This window comes from Protomyctophum bolini (genome assembly GCF_963924005.1).
Source record: "Protomyctophum bolini genome assembly, chromosome: 1".
Lineage (NCBI taxonomy): Eukaryota > Metazoa > Chordata > Actinopteri > Myctophiformes > Myctophidae > Protomyctophum > Protomyctophum bolini.
Window position 1 is genome coordinate 46,931,710 of NC_137862.1, and position 18,178 is coordinate 46,949,887.

At 41.8% G+C, this 18,178-nt stretch overlaps 1 protein-coding gene across 3 annotated transcripts in view; it reads right to left on the bottom strand.

Annotated features, from left to right (window-relative positions):
* Positions 1-18,178, bottom strand: part of LOC308316476 (DNA-binding protein RFX7-like) — a 36,445-nt gene that overhangs the window by 14,620 nt on the left and 3,647 nt on the right. For all 3 annotated transcript variants that reach the window (XM_080765125.1, XM_080765126.1, XM_080765124.1), the window contains exons 2-5: positions 16,936-16,969; positions 8,738-8,823; positions 6,566-6,688; positions 1,733-1,852 (exon numbers count right to left, since the gene is read on the bottom strand). In XM_080765125.1, coding sequence (XP_080621251.1) covers positions 1,733-1,852; positions 6,566-6,688; positions 8,738-8,823; positions 16,936-16,969 — 363 coding nt within the window. The remainder of the gene's footprint in view (positions 1-1,732; positions 1,853-6,565; positions 6,689-8,737; positions 8,824-16,935; positions 16,970-18,178) is intronic.

Below are 18,178 nucleotides of genomic sequence, written 5' to 3' on the forward strand. Positions count from 1 at the left end.
GCGTGCGTCTGACTCTGAGACAGAGAGATGCACTGTGTTCAACATGTTTTACATATAACGTTTCAGTTGCCCCTGGCTACAAGCATAAACAAGGTCCAACCTATTTCTAACATCTAAAAACCAAAATACGATATGCACACAGGCACGCCATTTTAAAAATGGCATTTTGTCCACAGTACCCTAGCTCATTAAAATACACGAGCCATGAACTCACTTGGGCCAATAATAATAATAATTCAGTTAATGTAATTCGTCGGAAGCTATGCGGTCTATGCTATAGGTTGAGAATACAACCCGGATTCACACATTGCATTCTGAAGGTCAGCGGATACAACTCCCTCTGGTCATTCCTTTCATTGTCCAGCGGGGTCACTGTTTTATCCCTTTGGGGACATGTTTGTAGACTGTCTGATACGTTTGCTAATTCAAATGTCCCCTCCCTATAAAAACAATTTACGCAGCAAAAAGTAGCCGATCTACAAGCTCACAACGTTAAGAGCTCTAGAAGATCAGCAATTCGTTGGTATTTGTCACATGAAGTGTAATGGTTAGGAAAATCCCCCCCCCCCCCCCCCCCCCATCTGTTTTTTTTTTACTAATGAAACCCTGGTGAAGGTCAAGATCACAGTAATATCCCCTCAGTGGCTGCACTGTACTGTACTGTGCCGCGGGCGCTGCTCTCCAGACACAAGAGAGGGTGACTTGATATGAATTCATTTAGCATCTATATTTAGAGACTTTATGAAGTGCCACAGCAGATGGTCTGGGAGGAGAGGTCACGGAGGCCACATTGTTACAACCCATCCCAGTAAAGCATTGGTCGATACTCTACATATACAGTATATTGTATAAAATTGCTTTGCCAGATTCAACATTTTCATTGAATTCATAGATTGCTGCATAGACGTGTTTGGCAGCGCTGTCTCTATATTGTTTATTTGATTCATGTTAATTAACCAATATTACACGAGAGGGTGTTCTTTATCGTCGTTAATGCACACCTGCGATGCTGCAGAAAGTTCCGAAAGGCAGCGCAGAAGTGCATTAATGGCGATAAAGAACACCCTCAAGTGTAATATTGCAATTATACAACAGTTACCCTTAAAACAAAGATAATTGCTAAAAAGAAATCATATATTTTTTTTAATGACAGATGTAGCCACTAGGACCACAAACGTCCCAAGAAACTCGCTAGCCTAGCAACGCAGTGTGCTGCGCTGCGGAGAACAGAGCTCGAAACGACCTGTTGTATAATGTGTATTTTTTTAGACATGTAAGCATTTAAACCCTCAATACTGTACATACAGTAGTAAACTTGACCATTGGCTCTCTACTTGGTCTGCTCTTTTCTCCCCACACCAAATCTCTTTTGGTTAATGCAAATACAATATAATTAACCCATTTTGACCTGAGATCAGATTCTAAAAATGTCTTCTACATCCTGACAGTTTTCTGAAAAAGCTATGTTTATATGTCAGTCGTTCTTAGATTTTTCAAAAATAGCAGACCTACAAGCTCGTAGCGCGCCACTCGGTGGCGCGCTATGAGCTTGTAGATCTGCTATTTTTCAATAGCTAAAGCATAACATAATGCTAACACCAAAAGGGGTTCCCGCCCCAAAATGGGTTAATGCAAATAAAATGTAATTAAAGGTTCCTATCACACTTTGTATAATTCTGACGGCCACCTCTGGGTTCCCGGAGGACCCTCTGCTGACTCATGCGGTAAAGGATATTTCGATTTCCCTCTCATGCCGAGTCGACGCGCCTTCATGTTGGGGAAAACGTTCTTCATGATTTTGCCAAAGTCTGCGGCGCTCAGCGGATGGTAGTTCAGATTGTCACAGTAGCTCCTGAAAGACACATTATCACCGTTAAAACATGGCCAACACGTTGACGTTTATTTATTTATACATGCTTCATTAAACCACATTAACCCATGGTGTCCCTATTGTGGGCACGTTTTCAACATTATTTCAACATTTGTCAATTACTTTATTCATTAAAATTTTGTCAAATAATAGTGAAAATTAGTAGGCAATCTGTCGAGTGCCTACTTGCTTGTTGCACACTAGTATGGCCTACTAGTGCGCAAGCAGAGCGCGCAAGTACTGTCGACCGCTTCTCTGTGAAGGAACGTTTGAAATGTTGAATTATTAGGTTTAGCTATTTGCTACCTACCTACTTTATGCATGTAAAGAAGTAGTATTATGAAGTATGGTACAAGTTTCTATCTATAAAATAAATACAGTTTTATCGATTTAGAATTATTCTGGATCCCTTTTTAGTTTCTCAAAGAAAAATAAATCGATATCCGATGAAAAAAAAGGTATATAAACTGAAATAAAATATGTTATCACATATACAGTATAATTATTTAATTATTTATTTTAAATTGTCAATTGCTTTAAATTTACTTAATCTTGGACTATAGTGATATTAATACTAAATGCCTCTGTGTATATGTATATGTAATTTGTAAGTTGATTAGCGGTCTACTGTGGTTACTTTGCTCCACTTTTGATGCGTATGCACCGTCCCAGCATATTCGATGCGTATGCATGCATCTACTTGTGCCTGATACGGCAGTGGTGCCAGATTACATACATGTACATACATAGGAGCATTACCTTTAATCCTCCCGACACCAAAACATATGGTCATTACGTCACCATCGAAAACCCTGACGTCATATGCTGGGACGGTGCATACCCATCGAATATCGTCCTGGGTGAAACTAGTACTTGCGCGCTCTGCTTGCGCAAGTAATGATATGTAGCTTGCAGAGTTCAGTCAGATATTCTTGAGCGGCTTCATGCTATGCTCAAGGCACATACATATACTCGAGGGGTTAATACACTGCATTACCATGTGGGTGTATATAGTGTTTGCAAGACCCACATGTCATACGCTGATGTGGCAGTCAGCTGACCTGAGCCGAAATTCCAATACCCAAAATCTCGGCCACTTGCTCACTCACACGGTCGGTCACTCCAGCATGGTGCTGGTGTTATAGTGAAATTAGTGACCAGCTTGGAATTTGGCCCTAGACTGCATGCATTCTTCCTGCCTTCCTGCAGCATGGTTCCTGGTTGTTGTTATGCAATGTTTTCTCCCACCACCACCACCCCAGCACCACCGGTGGGCTCTGTTAAGGCTCACACATAGTCTGGATTTTCGGTGGTGGGTTGACCACCGAACTACAACATGACGTCACGAGCCGCTCCAGCCCTTCTCTCTGTTTTTACTCACCACCGCTCAACGTTATTTCAGCTCCGGTGGTCAGCTCACCACCGGAGCGGTGGTCACCTCACCACCGAAAATCCAGACTATGAATAGGCCTTTATTAGTTCCGTTTTCTCCCACCAACACCACCGGTGGGCTCTGCTAGTTCTGTTCTCCATGGGGGGTTGTTATTGTATATCTATCTCTCCCTGCTCTTAATGTTTAATGATGGTGTTTCATTGTGCCGAGCAGGGAGAAAATGTAGCAGAGCCGAACGCACACTTGTATTGTCATTCTATGATAAATATTGGTTAAATCTGTTCGTGACTGACTGAACTGCTGCACATTCGAGTATTTTAACTTTACTCTTTACTATTGTACAATGAAGGGCTTTACACCAATTTACATACAGTACGAGTTAAATTGACAACCAGGATCGGTGCACTTAATGAAATCAAATCAAGTCAATATGATGTATTATCTGATCTATGTTGCTACATGGCTTTTAACCCCGGTTGAGTTTCCATGGTCCATGTTTTGTATCCGTTTTGTGTTTTTCATACGTTTGCTGTTGTTCTCTGTGTTTAGCTACAGTGTATTTAGTTGTATTCTTCTGTACAGCACTTTGTAAACTCTGAGTTGTAAAACGTGCTTTATAAATGAAGTGGATTGGATTGGATTGGTTTTCAACTAGTTGTCCTTGGGGGGGTTCCAGGTGGTCCCCAGCTAAATGATGGAGAGTTGAGTTCCTAACCAAATGGACCCTTATACAGTAGATCTTTAACTCTTGCGAGTGTAAACCATATGGACCCATACGGGTCCATTTGGTTTCATTGTACGCTCTATATTGGTAAACACCGGCATTACTTAATTTGCAAGAAGTCTACACAATTACAGAATGTAGAAGAATTGTTATTTTGGTCAACCGTTTGCCTGTTATCTCTCCTATGGTACCGCACAACAATACAGCATGTGAATGCTTATCCAATGATAACAAAACATGTTCTTTAGTTTTGGGGTCTGAGAGGCTAATAAATCTCATCAAATGGTGGTCGGTTGGATCAAATGCAGAATAAATATGATATGAAAAGGGTTGAAAACCCACCGTTCCATAATCTCTCGCTAAACCACATACATGTATATATCCGCTCCGCCTCCTATATCAGCTGCAACTATTTTAACCACACGCACACTGTATCCGTTACTATTCTATTGCTGTACCCCCTTGTACAGTATATACTGTACAGTCTGCTCATAGATCTGCGTCTATTTTAACTGCCTCATACCGTTGACATTTCTTCTACCCACGCACACTGTGTGTGTGTGTGTGTATATATATATATATACGGTACATATGTTACAGTACAAGTGAGAAAAACGGAACGTTTTTTTTCCGTTGCAGGAGGCCATGGTCAAGGTCAGGTCCGCGGGTCCCTTTGAGGCTGCCCCTGATGACACGTTTCGCGGCCGCCGCCGTGGCGGAATGTGTCGTCGCCGGGTGGCGATTATTGCCGGCCATCATTGGGCCCCGTTTGGCCCCATCTGTTCGCCCGCCGTAGTTTGTTTTTTTGCTTGCCCCGCCGGCCTCGTCCCTTCTTCCCGTTCGGGAAGGGCACGAACGGGAAGGGGGAAAAGTTATCTTTGGATGTTGTCGTCCCCCCGTCCCCCGTCCCCCCCAATTCCCCACCTTCCATAGCAAGCTGTTCATACCCGAGTTCGTTGATCTGCTGCTTTGGTTAGAACCCATTTTGACCTGGGAAACGATTCTATGAATGTCTTCTAAATCCTGTCAGTTTTCTGTTTTCTGAATGTTTCTATGTCAGTCGTTCTTCGATAATAAAAAAAAAGGCAGACCTACAAGCTCTAGCTTTAGCTATTTTTCAATAGCTAAAGCATAACATGATGCTAACACCAAAAGGGGTTCCCTCCGCCCCGGAATGGGTTAGTTTTGAACAGATTTGAAAATTAAATTTATTTCTATGAAACAGTCTTAACATTTTCACCTACAATAATTAGGTTGGTAACAAATAACAAATAACAACAGATAACAAAGTGGTTCAGAGTGCCAATTTGTAGGAGTTGCGGTAAAAAAAAAAGACAGGTGAGGTTATGTAACGGTGCCGTAGCATTTTCAATGACTGTCTCAGAGTTTCCCTTCTCATGTTACCAACACATGGTTGACAGTAATTAGCATGCTTCTATTTATACCGGCGCTTCATCTGGAAACTAACTTTGATTACCTGGAAAAATTAAAAACACGCCACTAATTTAAAAAATGTATTGACCAGGAAAGGCCCCATTGAGATTTGAAATTCGTTTTCATAATGGTCTTTCAAAATGGATTTAAAAGCATTCAAAGGAATCAAATCATGGCATTTTTAAGTGTGAACTACCTATGTTCCACTCTCTGTATACAAACATTTAGTACAGACAAGACAACAAACAGTCTTGTGAAAACAAAGAATATTGTCCATAACTCTTCTGTGGGTTTGGTAAAGTTTTTAAACACTTCAGACCCAATTTTATACGTGTTGTGATTTTGTAGATTTGCTATGGAAAACGTCTTCCCTTATCTTATGGGGGTCCCAGGCAGAATATCTTCTCAGATGGGGGTCTGCGGTCAAATACATATCAATTTGGAGGACCTTGACATGAAAATATTGGCTAACCTATTCAATTCAAATTAGCTTTATTGGCATGAGAAAACATGCCAATATAGCGTGTTTGTCTGCATGGTTGGCAGACAAAACCATTCTACCCGGGAGTAAAGCTCAAAATGTTGAGTCAAGTCTTAAACAGCATTTGGTTTTTCTCACTGCTTTCAATGTAAAGGAATCATCAGTCAGGATGCACAGGTATTTATAGGAGTGGCCTTTCTCAGTGACCTTTCCCTCTCACGCCTGACCACTGAGAGGATCATCTGTGGTCTGGTCTTTAGAAAATACATATAGAAAGCTTGGTCTTATCAGCAGTGAGAGAACCACTTTCAAGTGAGAGATGAACATAACCTCTTAAACCCCAGGGGGGGGGGTCCAGGAGGGAATATATCGGAGGGAGAAATATCGGAGTTGGAACCTGAGACCTTGACCAGAACCCATTTACCCGCTGAGGTGGACAGCCGCTGCCCCCTCCGGCGGGGGATTGGGGCAAACTTTGAAAGTGGTCTGTGACTTCAGGAGTCGATGCACTAACCATTTTCAACGTGCCTATTTTTGGGCTTGTCATAATAGGGAACATTTGGCAACAAGAATAATGAAATGAAATGAATAATGAATGATCTAGAAGTGTGTGCCAGGTACTCTGGATGTGTGGAGGTAGTGCGTGTGATACATTATACATACTTGTATTCATCATAGACCTCCTGCTTGGGCAAAGAGGTCTCCGGGTGTTCCTCCAGGTTGTTGCAGATCCAGTTGAAGGCGTGAACCTGCTGGGTTCTGCTGGACGACATGGAACTCTGCTCACTGGGCACAGCGAGACAAAAGGGGACAACAAAGCAAGGTTATAATAGTTAACTAAAACTAACGAAAAAAACGAAAACTTTTCTCCAACAAGTTTTACGGCAGTTTTCAGCACCGTACGGCAGCATGTAGCCACGCTAATCCTAACTCACAAATAAACCAAAGTACGAAGAAAAACTAAAACTAAACTATAACTAAACTAAAACTAAGCATTTTCACCAAAATAAAAACTAGCAAACCCGCTCTAAAAACTGAATTAACTGAATTAGAAAGAAAAAAAAAGTCAAAACGAACTAAAACTAAACTATAATGAAAAAACCAAAACTATTATAACCTTGCAACAAAGAACACAGAGTTCTTCGGTCACAGTAGAGGCCTTTGCACACAGTAGTACCATGCAATTATTATATTCCATCAGTATTTACAGTCATGTAATAGTAACCTTTTTGGCAACACCTCTGGTCTGTCTATCTATGGCCTGTTAGGGCCGATTCATACTCCTATTTTACCGCAGTTTCGGCGCTGTAGTGACGAAATGATTTCTGCTAGTCAGAGATTTTCAGTAGCACCGAAGAGCCGACTTTAGGGCGGTACCCCCCACCCGAACCTCAAATGACGTCACATTGTAGGCTCTACAGCACCGAACCGACTTTTATTCGGCTCTAAAATAGGAGTATGAATCGGCCCTCAGAATTGCAATTCCCAGAATTCAGTTCGAAACAAAACCATGGATGAACCGCAGCAATGTTTTCTGAGGTGGCCGGTTACATAAATAAATGCATGTCCAGTCGGTGTCATTTTGGCACGATTCAAACTGGGTTAGATTGAAAAAAAAGAATTGCCCCTTGCCGGACGGCTTTAGGAGTAGTGTGCAAGAGGTCATAGAGAAGTGCACCTTTTTTACTTTCATAAATCAGCCTCGGTGTACCAGCTCAGTGGCCTTGTGGTTAGAGTGTCCGCCCTGAGACTGGGAGGTCGGGGTTCGATCCCCCTTGACACTCAGCATCAAGGGTTGGATTGGGGGTAAGTCCCTGCGACATACTAGCGTGAGCTTCATGTCCACTCCAGGGGGTGTACTTGTACATCAAGCTGCCTCAAGCTACAGTAACAGGAGATAGGCTCCTGCCCTATGGGCCTCATGGCTCGGCAAGGCTACTTACTTACTTTACTCGGTGTACAAGGGGCTTACAGAGGCCCGTTGTTGTGATAGGGAACAATGCGTCCAAGCAGGATCAAAGCCAGCAGCTATGACTGGTTCGGGGAGTTCCCAGACAGAGCAGAGAAGTCCATAGACGGTCTCTGGCAGCTTGTTTGTAAAGGGTTTATGCATTCTAGGCAGTACATATGCATCTACATGCATATGTACTGCCTATGATGCATTGCAATGCTCAGTCTTTAATATTAACCCATTTATCAGCCGATTCTAAAAACGCCTTCTAAATCCTGACCTAAGTTTTCTGAAAAACTTCAAATATTGATATAGCAGCATCATTTTTGGGGAATTTTGGAATAATGTATACAGAACCCCACCAGGGCCCCTGGGCTGCTAATTCTTGCAGGGCCCCCATTGGGCCCCCAAAGGCTTTGTGTTTTTATCATCTTTTTTACCTAAATTTAACAAAATCAATGGCCAATGAAGGGCCCCAGACGCCCTTTTCAGGGTGTCAAACCTAGCACTGCACGGTCCAATTTCCCCGAAGGGCCCCTGAGAGCCAATGGCCCCTGGGCCACGGCCCAATGGCTAATTTGTCCCTGCCCAAGAGGGGTTCCCATTTGGAAGGGTTAGAACACCAAAATGGGTTCCCGCCCCAAATAGGCTGTCACGATTGACACATGCAACTGCTGGTTACGGTAATAATGTTGATCTAAAATGTTGCATCTCCTTCCGAACAGTTATCTTTCTGTGGTGTTGGGCTGTGTCGACTAACCTGGAATATGTTTTTAAAAGGTACCATCTATAAGTCAACAATACTGCAGCGAGTGTATGTGCACGCACGCATGCACGCACGCACATATTCCATTTTTAAACAGGGTGTAAACAAGTTTATTTACCTTTTATCACTGCTGGGGTTTGGACCTGAAGGCAGTTTAAGGTAGAGGTAGAGTTTTTCAATGTCCGTAAACTTCTCCACATCTTGCTGCAGGAAAAGAAAGAGACGAGACATGTTCATATCCCATAACCTTTGAATTATTCATGTTTTATTCTGATTAAAATCTCCTAATCGTAATTATTTGAGATAAAGAAATAGCAGATCTAAAAACTGTGTCACACGCTTTGAGCTTGTAGATCAGCTATGTTGTGGGGTTTTCTTTTAGTATTAAGTTATAAAATGATGTAAGTTATTTGTCATAATTATCTGCCCTGTGCAGTGTGTGCACCTTTTGTTTACAAAGCCTAAAGCCAAACAGAAATGTCCATTTTATTCATAATGTTCCATGACCGAAACACAGTTAAATTGTTACTCGCAATTATTTTAGCAACAATAAAGTAACATTTCATAATGGTTGACAGCCCTAGGCCTCATACACACGTATCAAACACCATCAAACCATGTGATTCCCATTGGAAAAGCATTGTGGCGGCCATTAAAAAAAACTTTTTGTTTGATGGTGTTTGATACGTGTGTATGAGGCCGCCCTATAGGTGTATTTCATTTAGGTATTACTGTGTGCCACCATGGACAGCGCACACACACACACACACACACACACACACACACACACACCATTTATCTGACATAAAAAGTTGAAAAATTGAACTAGATTTCGGCCCGACAGCGACAATATAAAGAAGAAAACCCATCCAAGGGTGCATGTGGATAAACATAAAAGCCCTGGATTGTGCCGGCAAAGTGACAGACAAGGGAGGGGATACAGAATCAAAGACATGGAAAATAGGTTATGTGCTAATGATCGCTCTGTCTCTCTCTGTGTGTCTTTGTCGGTCTCCTTCTCCCTCACTCACATGTGCAAGCACGCACACACACACACACACACACACACACACACACACACACACACACACACACACACACACACACACACACACACACACACACACACACACACACACACACACACACACACACACACACACACACACGCACACACACACACGGATTACAACCTGAGCTACAAATGGCCTACAGTCCTTCTAATAACCTTCAAAGTGAATAGGCAACGTGATATTGTGTTCTAGTATCCAATGTACTTCATAATAGACAGTGTATCCTATACGTATATGACGACAAATCAGTGTGACCCTTCCAGAATCCCAGATATCATGATCATCATGTTTCATCATCCTTAATATAGAAAAATGTCCGCAAACCATCCGGAGATTAGCTGTACACAGACAGACGGACGGACGGACGCACAGGAGCGAAAACATAAGTCTCTGGCCACGCCTTTGGCCTGGCGGAGAGAAGCACTTAAAGGAACACTTTAGCACTTTTCAATATCTTCATATAATAGGTACTCACTAATAATCATGAAAGAATGGTGCAATTTTGTTCTACTCAGTCTGTGTCTCATAGGAGGGCTGTGGGCAGTTCAGAAACCGTCTTCCAGTGACATCATCGATGGGGAATACAAGCTAATAAAAACTGCAGGCTTTCTAGTCCTGAAAAGTTGCAATGCGAAAATGGAAGCCATCGTTCTCACGATAATGAAACAAACTTTCTCAAACTCAACTGCAATAAATCCGAAATCCTCATCATTGGCCCCGACTCCCTCACCCGCTCCTCCCATGACTTCTCCCTCACCATTGATGGCTCCACTGTCACCCCCTCCACCCGAGTCCGCAACCTTGGTGTCATCCTTGACCCCACCCTCTCCTTCCAGCCCCATGTCAACCAGATCACCAAAACCGCCTTTTTCCACCTCCGTAACATTGCCCGCCTTCGTCCCATGTTATCCCACACTGCCGCTGAAACACTCATTCATTCCTTCATTACATCCAGACTCGACTACTGCAATAGCCTCCTGTATGGCGTCACCACCAAGGTCCTCAAAAAACTTCAATATGTCCAAAATTCCGCCGCCCGCCTGCTCACCAGAACCAGATCCAGGGACCACATCACACCCATCCTCCGTGAACTCCACTGGCTCCCAGTCAAGTCCAGGATTGAATTTAAAATACTCACCATCACCTACAAAACCCTCAACAACCAGGCCCCCCTCTACCTCTCTGAACTCATCAATCGCCATGTCCCCTCCCGCTCCCTCAGGTCAAGCACTGCCAACCAACTGGAACCCCACAAATCAAACAAACGGACATGGGGAGACCGGGCCTTTGCAGTGGCTGCCCCTTCTCTCTGGAACTCACTCCCAACTCACATCAGAGCTGCGCCCACCCTCGAAATGTTCAAAAGCACACTCAAAACGCACCTTTTCAAACTGGCTTTCCCTACATACACACACACACTGACACACCCCTTCTTGTTTGTCCCTCTTTGATTTTGATTTCTAGTTTTTAACCTTTTAAACCTTTTTTTAAATAGTTTTCTAATAAATATGTCTGTACTTTTTCTGTAAAGCGACTTTGGGTACCTAGAAAAGCGCTATATAAATCGTATATATTATTATTATTATTATTATTAATGAAAATCGAAATATTTTTGTAAAAAAATCTTGTTTAAAAAACAATCTGCCTAATGATGATGTCACTGGAAGACGGTTTCTAAACTGCCCACAGCCGTCCTATAAGACACTAGAAAATAATCGTGCCATTTTTTCATGATTATTACTGAGGACTATTATATGAGGGCCCATGACATGGGCCCTTTGTCTATAAGACACATTTCTTCCTCAGTCGGGAGACAAATAATAAAGAACCTTGTCCTGCTCCAGCCCATAAGAATACTATGTGCAGCAACAAAGATCACCCTCCCTGCCTGGCTTCCCTAGCCTGAACACACGGGCAGTATAAGTTAAATTGTATAAGCCAGTAGATCCGGCTTGGCCGAGCATTTATAATAGACACTCATCCGAGATGGATGTGATCAGTGGGTGAATTCAAAGTTCGCCCCCGCGGTCAAGGGGTACTTTTTTTATTATTATAACGGAAAGTATCTGCAAAAAGCAGAAGGCCCGCCCCGCACACTCCAAATTAGATGACAATCTTTTGGTGCAGAGCTCAATAATGTAATAGAAATGAAGAAGTATAGCCGGCACGCAATACATGTCCTTTTCACAGCGTTGTCAACGCTCAGGTCGAAACGCGGCTGTTGCTTTTCCACGAGTGGTAAATAAACCATGTGAAAAGGACATAGTGTGCTGGCTACTTCTTCATTTCTATTATTATAACACGTGCCTACAATGTATAGGCTATATCATTGCCACAGCCTGAATGCACAAATTCAATCTGGTCACGCGCAAATTAAGTTGCTTGATTCAATAATTAGTTATGTTATGAATTTATATTCGTTTGGTCAGACAGTGTATATAAGACCATTGTAACTTCAAACTCCATGTTAACCATGTTAGACGAATTGGTAACACACCTCCCTGGTTCTGGTGAATGATATTGTCCCTCTAATGCAGTGGTTTTCAACCCTTTTCATATCAAGGCTATCATTTATTTGGCATTTGAGCCACGGACCACCGTTTGATGACATTTAGCCTCTCAGACCCCAAACTTTGAATATTTTGTTGCCGTTGGATAAGATTTTGTCCACAATTCCATACTGTATTGATGTTGGCATACCATTAGGAGAGAAGAGATAGCAGGCAAACGTTCTTCTACACTCACTAATTGTGACTTGACTGTAAATTAAGTAATGCAATTGTTTAACAATAATTTTACTCTTGAGAGCGTAAAATGAACTCAACTTACACTCTCAAGAGTTAAAGATCTATGAGGGTCTGATTGTATTAAACAACGTCAAATTCACCAACATTGAACCAACACGGAAAGCTTGAATTATCCTCTTTCAATCTGTAAAGTTTTTGTTTCATAAAAATCCACCGTAGACATGTTATGAGCTACTTCCTGTCAAGAAATTCTGTGCATGTTATTTAAGTGTCAGAGTTTGGGAGTGCTCGTTGGATATCACTCAACAGTCCTGCGCACCACCTGTTTTAATTTGCACATAATGCAGGAGGCAGCAGGAGGTTGCTTTACTAAAAACGAGTGCTTCCAAACTCCAATACTTAGAAAAGTAATCACCTGCAAGGAATTTCTTGACAGGAAGTAGCTCATAACAAGTCTACAGTGGATTTTTGAGTGGTGCAACCACTCCCTTACGGAGCTATGTGTGTGGGTGGGTTGCCTGCCTGGCTGGGTATGAGCACGAAAACAGCATGGTTGTTTTTCACGGGTGCAGGTCTTTTTTCCGACAGCATATTGATCCGAAACCTCAATCCTAACCTAACCCTAACCGCAAGCACGGGAGCAGCGCATGTCGGACCATCGCTTTTTCGCATCGCAGCGAATGTCCTCCCGCTGCGGATCGGATCGTTGCCCCGTCGGCTAGAATGCCGTCGGAAAAAAGGCCGCCTCCCGTTTTTCACCACCTGTGCGCAACCTAACACACACACACAAACACACATGGAAATATTAACTGTATATATGATAATTTCGGGTGTGCCAGTACAGTGCAGTACAGTACAGTACAGTACAGTACAGTACAGTACAGTACAGTACAGTACAGTCGTGGTCTGAATATCATCAATAGCTGAATGGTTAGTGAGTAGGGGTGTAACGACATAGTAACTGCATCGTCGAAAATAATAATAATAATTTCAAGAATTTAAGTATATCGAAATGTAAACAGCAACATTGACTTTGTATCCAATTGTTTTGATAATAGTTTTGGTTAATTACTTTTCCCATTCATTCATCACAATATCATCCATGCATCGTATCGCCAACCATGTATGGTGAATGTGATACGTATCATATATTGCTGTTACAATGTATCGTTACACCCCTAATAGTGAGCCATTATTAGTTAGGACTCCAGAGGTCTCCCGGAGGTCCCAGCCCAGCAGGTACGATTTCAGTCGTCAGCAATGTGTCGAAGTGTGCCTGAACAAGACACTTAACCCTTATACCCCCCCCCCCCCCCCCCCCTCCCTCTGCACTCCTCTGTGGGCAGCACCCAGCTGGGTGAAGCCAAAAAACTAAAGTCCCCCCCCCCCCCAGGATGTGATAGGCCTAAAAAGGCTGAGTATAGACATGAGAAGAAGTGTTTTAGGCTGAAATACCCCTTGACCCATTTTGACCTGGGAATGATTCTGCAAATGTCTTCTAAATCCGTTTTCGTTATATTATATAAATATATTTTCATGTCAAGGACCCCCAAGATTATATGTAATTGGCCGCCGACCCCCATCTCAAAATATGTTGTTCCAGGGACAACCCCCCCCCCCCCCCCCCCCCCAGAAGCAAAGATTTTAGTTAAAAACTTTGGCTCCGACAGAATATATATTCAAAGATTTGTGCCACATTTTTACGATTTTTCAAAAATAGCAGACCTACTCGGTGGTGCGCTATGAGCTTGTAGATCTGCTATTTTTCAATAGCTTAAGTATAAAAGAATGCTTAAAACACCAAAATGGGTACTAATCGATTTAATCAGTTGTATAAAAAACAACGTAGAGATGGAACGGGTCCATTTGGTTCCATTTTGTACACTCTCAGAGTTAAATGGACATTGTGGATTCAGCCCCAACTGAAAGTCACTTGAGGTAAAGAATACTGTAGCCAGCGATACAGATAGCCGCAGCTAAGCCCACAGACGGTATGTAAATAAGCTTTTTTTTATGATGTGCAATACTAAAAGTGGTAACGCATTGAGGTCACCAGACCCCGACCGCCTGGCATCTTTTGTGGGAAGAAAAAAGGTTGAATGATTTACGTAACCCCTGAAATGTATATTCAAATTCAATATGTAACTATACTCCATGTTTGTAAATAATCATGCAAAAACAATGACGACACAGTCGGTGTGAAAAGGAAACTCTGACCTAGTGCTGCACGATTCTTGTTCAAATGTGAATCTTGATTTTCCCCTCACAAAAATGTAGATCACGATTCTCTTTTTTTCCCCCCTGGCAACATTTATTAAAGAATATACTGTAAGCAAAAAACAGAAGAGTAACTCAAATAAAGCCAAGTAGTGCTGCACGATTCTTCAAAATGAGATTGCATAGGTGTCTGAATCTAGATTTTTTTCCCGATTAATTGTGCAGCATATACTCTGAGCACAGAAAGAAGTCACATAAACTTATCCTCAGGCAGCCCCAACGTTTTATCTCCAAATGTGTGTTTCATGAATTAATAATATTTATAAATTCTTTATCGGACAAAAGTCTTGCACAAAAGTAGCCAATATACGGTACTAGCTCACAACTCATCACATCGTGTTGTGTTGCGAGATTGTAGAGTGGATATATTTGCTATTTTTACCACATTTTTAAAGTGCAAGTGGTTAAGTGTGTCTGTGTGTCGGTTTATATAAATATAATTGAACCAATGAAAAGTATCAACAAGTGCTTGGGACTAAATAATTAATAAACACATTGGATCCACTGGAGTGCTGCACAATTTAAAAAAATCTAATTTCTAAATGTGTTAGTTGGCTGTCCAATTAATTTTAGTTACTCTTATGCTTCGCTACAAGAGAGAGACATTAAGAGAGGTTCAAGTCAAGCACTTTGATGTTGTCTGTTTAAAGCCACAGTAGTTGGCTCCAGGTGCCACATTTTGAATGTAGTAATGTTCAGCAACTACACAGACTAAAGACAATAAATAATGAGAATCGAGTGAGGGTCTTGTTTTCCCATTTCCTGAACAGTAACAGGTTTCCACCCGAACAGGCATGCAACGATAAATAAAGTGCGCGAGCGCAATGGAAAGGAGGGTGTAATATAGGGCTTAATGTGCTATATGTATATAGCTGCGTGCAGACATCTCAACATTTCCAAACATACAAATAGATGCACGCAAACATGCCAGACCGGTTTCATCAGGACTGGCACACTGTGCTGAGGGCCACAGACACTGGGTCTGCTATATGGAATGTGCACACACGCACAGATGAACACACACACACACACACACACACACACACACACACACACACACACACGCACAGATGAACACACACACACACACACACACACACACACACACACACACTCTCTCTCTCCTCGGCTATTGGTGTCTAATTAAAGATGATCCTAACTTAAACTTCTCCACTCGCTATTTTTCCATTGGCTTATTTGTTGCTAGGAAAAGCAAGGGCTCACCATGAAGCTAAAGTTAAGTCAGTCAGTAGTTTCAGCGGTGGTAGATAGAGGTAGATAGTAACTAAGTGCATTAAGTAAATATATAATATATATACGTTATTAGTTACTTTGCATATTTATCTAATTATGGAAATTATTAATCAAAACATTTGGTTTTGCCATTTGTAGCTCTATCAGTTATAACCACATGCATCCGGCATACTCTGGGACGAACATTCAGTGTAAATATGAAATCTACAAGCTCACAACAACGCACTGTGAGCTTGCACTGTAGATATTTAACAAACAGTCTCAGTAGTTTTTTAGTTGGTGCAGCTAAATCAATAATATAGTTACAGTAACTGACCACAGATGCAGCAGGGTCCTATATGAAATGTCATTTACCAAATGCATCTAAGTGAATTTTATCATCCAGACACTGTACACATGCTATCTTAATATGATGAGGCAGCTATATCTGAACATAAACATTTTTCACTGTCAGCATAGCAGTGTGTGTGTGTGTGTGTGTGTGTGTGTGTGTGTGTGTGTGTGTGTGTACACATGTGGCTCCACTTAGGAGCCAGAGAACATAAAGCACATCAACGTAGCTGTCATTACTGATGTGACTTAGCCAGGCTATGTTCAGACTGGCAGACCAAATCCCATTTCAGCTCTATCCAGATTGGAATCAGATTGGTTTTCATCGAGTCTGACCAGCAGCAGAAAACACATGCAAACAGAAAACAGATTGTTGTGAATCAGATTTGTATCACGTTCCTATAGGTGATTGATTTAAAAGCAGATTCCTAAAGATGTGTCTGAGTCTTGTAGATTAACTACTTAAAAAGGTCACCTGACAAAAAAAATGAAAGTGGCTAAAAAGCTGCAGCTACTGGTAAAGTGAACGCATATGCATGGATCTGTGTTTGACTGTACCATGCAGCTCAAACAGACACATGTCAGCCAAGATCGTCGTCAGACTGATTTACACATTTAACATTTGGAATACTCACCAGAATGCTATCCACTTTTGATTGTACAGATTTGCTGGGGAAAAATAGACATAATATAAATTAGTATCGAGTGTAACATGAGCTCCGAGCTTAAACTGTATTTATTTATAAATCGTTGGAATGTCCGGCATGAAGACCAGCTCCATCCCGTCAGGTCATGTATCCCAATCCCAGACCACATGTCATTATGTAAAAACATAGACATGCACCGCATTAATGTTGTATCACACAGAAGGAATTATACATATCTGGGCCCCCCAGTATGTCCTTGAATTCCATTTCAATGAATATGAGAAAAGTATTGATTTTCACTCTTTAAATTTTAAACCCACTGACTATCTAATTCATCTAGACGTGAAGGGTTCTTTTTCAGTCGGCAATAGTGCTTTTAATGCTCATCAAATGCTTTATTTTAAGAAAAGACAGCCCTGCCTATGCTCTGTTGCATCGGCTTTTTATACCTGATGGGTCTGGATCAAACAACAGTGCCATAGAGGCAGGGCAAAGGCTTTGTGCACTGTCTACATCTACAAGATCTAAGACAGACACATATGTGGCAGCAGGATGATGAAAATAGCTGATGTTCTAAGCATCTACACACATTTAGACATCAAACAGTCAACACTGGATAGCATGCATAAGCAGAGGGACATTCAAATAGATAAGCTACAGTAGTTAACAAATAACTCTCTACGCTCTACTCACGTATTAGTTTGTATTGCACAGTGCGCTATACCCGAACACACCCTATATCAGTGGTTCTCAAAGAGGAGACGGGGGGCCCCAAGAGTCCTTGAAGGAGTTCTGGGGGTACCCAGAAAAATGAACAGCTTAAACACTTACAATTACATGTTTCAGTTATGGGAGTCCCTGGCACAAAGTATTTTCAAATGAGGGTCTGCGGCCAAATGCATATAAATTTGCAGGTCGTTGTTCTGAGACATAATGTACACTACAGTATATAAATCAGGTTTCCCAGGAGCGCTAAATGTTACTTGAAGACATTGTTCGCATTTAGTTTATTTGGTTTTTTTTGTGACAAGCCCTTGACAGCTTATAACATAATGTCTTAGAGAGACTACACGGTTAATTAACGAGCTACGCCAAAAATCTCATAAATCCCTTTGCTTATTATTTTGAGTAACCACATTGTAATGGGACTTATTTTATAAGCAGAAAGTTACCGTTACTTATTGTGTAGTCTTGTGTAGCCAGACTGTAACTATTCCACAATCTCAGAATG